This window comes from Bradysia coprophila, unplaced genomic scaffold (assembly GCF_014529535.1).
Source record: "Bradysia coprophila strain Holo2 unplaced genomic scaffold, BU_Bcop_v1 contig_151, whole genome shotgun sequence".
Lineage (NCBI taxonomy): Eukaryota > Metazoa > Arthropoda > Insecta > Diptera > Sciaridae > Bradysia > Bradysia coprophila.
Genome location: NW_023503423.1, coordinates 9700462 through 9704629, shown reverse-complemented (window position 1 = coordinate 9704629; position 4168 = coordinate 9700462). Strand labels below are relative to the sequence as shown.

The 4168-nt window shown below is 37.2% G+C and overlaps 1 protein-coding gene across 1 annotated transcript; it reads left to right on the top strand.

Annotated features, from left to right (window-relative positions):
• Positions 1 to 2102: 2102 nt before the first annotated feature.
• Positions 2103 to 3270, top strand: LOC119074940 (beta-xylosidase-like). Its single transcript, XM_037181331.1, has 2 exons — positions 2103 to 2496; positions 2550 to 3270. The coding sequence occupies exons 1-2, from the start codon at positions 2178 to 2180 to the stop codon at positions 3257 to 3259; spliced, it is 1029 nt and encodes a 342-aa protein (XP_037037226.1). The 5' UTR covers positions 2103 to 2177; the 3' UTR covers positions 3260 to 3270.
• Positions 3271 to 4168: the final 898 nt, after the last annotated feature.

Genomic DNA, 4168 nt, shown 5'->3' with positions numbered 1-4168 from the left:
GAAGTTCATAGGGTCGATCCACATGTATTGTGCTAGCATGATAGGTTGTAATTTCTGGGGAGCTAAAAATCTCCAGGTTGGTATAGTTGATGAAGTTGTTTACACTGTCTATTCCTTCTGCCAACGGGTGTTCAAAGGAATTTATGTAAATTTCCGTATATTGAGCTGGCATTTGCGGAATTTTTCAGAAAATTCATTCTTCCTGTTCAGATTAAAGACGTCACATGATCACCGAGTCAACGGGGACACGGAAACGTCATATTAGACGAAGGGATAAAAAAATGCTAACGCTCTACACTACAACACATAATAAACTTAGCCCAAAAGAGATGCAAGTTTTGATAGAGAAATGAAATTCTCTCACAAACTCGTACTGTCCTACAACGCAACGCATGATTAGTGCACGATTTTGTAAGAGAATTTCATACGTTTTCTCTATCAAAATTTTGACTTTCTTTTGCACTAAGCTTTTTATGTGTTGTAGCAACGCACTCCAAGAACAGGCAAAAGAATTGATTTTATTATAGTTATTTAGGGTTCCCATTTTTCAATTTTGAAAAAGAGGACATTTCGGCGTCAAAAAAGAGGACAAAAAGAGGACGTCTTTACATTCAAAAAGAGGACGAAAAGTGAATTTCTGACGCGGAATTACAACGACTGTTCATTCACTTTGTGCAACTATTGTGTAATTTACACCACAGTTCATGCTGAAAACAAAAAATTCAAAAATGCTCTGTGCAATATGCACTGAAATAGTCCTGATATTCTTTTGGATTCCTTCTCAGTGATAACATGCACTACATATTACCTGAATACAGAATTCGTTTTACCTTATCATTGCGTGATCTTTGGTATTTCACACAACGATACACTATTTTCTTTCTTGTAAAATTACTAACTTTTGTTTTAATGTAAGGAAAGAATTAGGTAAAGAATGCGAGCGGAGCGAGCGAATTTTTTTTTTATGTAAAGAGTTTGTTGTATTACCTTTTAGAGATTCTCTGACAGAGAAGATGATTAGTTAATGCCGCGCAGCGAAAATTTTTCGTTTTTTAGGTATTAAATTTACTTAAAAAAAAGAAGACCTGAAAAAAGAGGACAAAGAGGACGTTTTCATCAAAAAAGTGATGTTCTTAGAATTTTTGTAAAAAAGAAGAACGAGACGAAAAAAGAGGACATGTCCTCTAAAAAGAGGACGAATGGGAACCCTAAGTTATTTATCTACCAAGGTAGGTATGAAGGTATTTTTTCGCACTAGATGTCGATTGTCGATCCGAGGCGAAGCCGAGGTCGACAGGACGTCGTGTGCGAAAAAATACCGGCATACCTACCGTGGTAGATACAACGTTTTTCGCAATTTCGGGCCATAATCACCTTTCCAATGCAAAATTTTGTACCAAAATTCTTGTGTATACAGAAATTCATTTGAACGATCAAGAAGGCTGCATTATAATACACATTCCAATGTGATGTGAAGAGACGCGTTGAATGAAATCGAGTAGTCAATGCTTAGTATATACGCTTCAACAATACGTTCGGTATAATTGTGTGACTCTATAGCCGAATGGCTATAGTCGCTGCTTTGTGTTCAAAAACCTTTTGGTGTCGGGGGTTCGATTTCTGGTCAATGCAAGATTTTTATTTATAAAAATTTAGCCTTCGTTGAAGGTAATAGGTTCTTTAGCGTGCGAAAAAAAGTTGATATCGCACTGCGTGCGAAAAAAAGTTAATATCGCACTGTGTCCAGAAATACAGTGAAATAAATACCTTCAAAACGACATTAAATGGATGCATGGAAAGGTGATGATTATGGACCGGAATTGCGAAAACTGTCATTTGGCCTCTTTTTTTGTATGAACAGTGGCTTATACAAACATAGAAAGCTGAATTCATGTGAGAGAATTTTGGACTACCACGTCGTGTAGGCCCCCACTGATCTTTTATAATTTACGTATACGTCTTTCATACAAGCTTCGAAACTAATTTTAGATTTCAATACGGTACGAGTACGACACTGTGTTTTTGCTGAGATAACAGTGGTGTTCTGCTAGTCCTAATCTTCGACTAACCTGTAATCATCGTCGATAATTTTATTGTTGTTGCCTGATACTTTACCGAGTGCAAGTTGTTAATACAGTAGACTTTTCAATCGTTTTCGGTTATCACAAACACATAAAATGATTCTAATTTTCCTAATTTTGAGTTGTCTCCAATTCAGCTTCGCAGAGAATCCCGTCTTCCCTGGATATTATGCCGATCCCGAGGGAATTGTGTATGGTGATAAATACTGGATTTTTCCAACATATTCTGCCGAATACGAAGACCAAACGTTTTTCGATGCTTTCTCGTCGTATGACATGGTCAACTGGACTAAACACTCTCGAATCATTGATTCGAATGAGGTTGCTTGGGCCGAAAGGGCCATGTGGGCACCTGCCGTTTTAGAAAAGTCTGGAAAATATTATTTATTTTTCGCAGCCAACGACGTGTATGAAGGTACTATTAAAAAAATATCGAGACCAGCATGATATTGTTACTGCATCATTTAGGTGACATTGGTGGCATTGGAGTGGCCGTTGCCGATCAGCCCGAAGGGCCATATAAGGATCTAATTGGCAAGCCATTAATCAACGACATTGTTAATGGGGCACAACCCATTGATCAATACGTTTTCACAGACATGGATGGTCAAATGTACATGTACTATGGTGGATGGGGACATTGTAACATGGTGAAAATGAATGAAAACCTTACAGCAATCGTACCGTTTCCAGACGGTCAACTGTTCAAAGAAGTAACACCACAAAACTACATCGAAGGTCCGTTCATGTTTATTCGTAACGAAAAATATTACTTCATGTGGTCGGAGGGCGGATGGGGCGGACCTAATTACAAAGTGGCTTATGCAATTGCTACGTCACCATTCGGCCCTTTCGAAAGAATTGCTACGATTTTGGAACAAGATGAAAATATAGCAACTGGAGCTGGTCATCATTCGGTCATTAAAGTGCCCGGTCAAGACAAGTACTATATTGTGTATCATAGGCGGCCGTTAGGTGACAATGGAAGAGACAGCCGTGTTACTTGCGTTGATGAAATGAAGTTCAATGAGGACGGAACGATCATTCCAGTAAAGATGACATTCGATGGTGTCGTCGCTCCGCTTCTTAGTGGAGGATCGAAAATCTATTGGAGCAATTCAATTTGGATATTGTTCATACTTGCGTCATCGACGATTTTTGTTCACTTTACATTATAGAAATCAACTTACAAAACGAGTTTTAATTCGGAAAACCCACATCTAACACAAAAAAGGTGTATTTGACGTTCTTCCCTACTGAAATGTCTTAGGCCTGCCACATCTTCTTCTTTCCCCCATTATTTTAGAGAAATGAAGTAGAAGATTTCAAATCGATTTCGTGAAAATATTGAGCTAAAATGAAGTAATAGATATGATAGTAAAACTGCTGATATGCTTGCGTCCTGTGAAAGATTACCTATAAAATTCATAGACAATCGAAACAAGAAAATTTTATGATTCAGATAGCATTTGTTTCTGAAATCTGATAGGTCAAACTTCAATTATTTATTAGTTTTTTAGGGCAATTAATTCCATGCTTGCATCGACAGTGCGTACTTTGCGTATTGCTTTACAATTCTTGGAAATAATAAGTTGAAAATGTACCGGACACGAATAGCCTGGCTGGTGACCACATTACGAGGAAGGAACAGAAAACCTTTTTTATCAAAATAATTAGAAGTTAAAAGTTGTTTCATCATCCTAACATAATATCATAAGCCTTCAGATATTCATACAGAAATCCGAGTAAGTTGAAAACTTGCGATAAATTAGTATTTTACTGGAACTCTCAACATAGAGAATCATAGGAGTCATATGATATGAAACTTTCTCTTGGGTTGAACATACGGAAATCAAAATGTATGTTTGTCGTAATTGGCTGAAAGATGGTTCAAACATGTAATTGCCTTGACATGTGACATTTGAGCAAAATCTTGATTGGTCGAAAAACCACACAAAATTGTTTTCTAAAATTTAGTTATACAACTGGAAACGATCGATGTGCTACGCAATTTCCTCAAAATTAATAAAGTTTCCTATTAACCATGGCTATCGCTTTTATACGGTTTATTCACGCCGTAAGTTCGC

What these genes read in the sequence shown, in the direction of transcription:
- LOC119074940 (XM_037181331.1), top strand. Translation starts at nt 2,178, where the DNA reads ATGATTCTAATTTTCCTAATTTTGAGTTGTCTCCAATTCAGCTTCGCA. An exon ending in AGCCAACGACGTGTATGAAG is followed by an intron (nt 2,497 to 2,549) that starts GTACTATTAAAA and finishes TGCATCATTTAG; the next exon opens with GTGACATTGGTGGCATTGGA.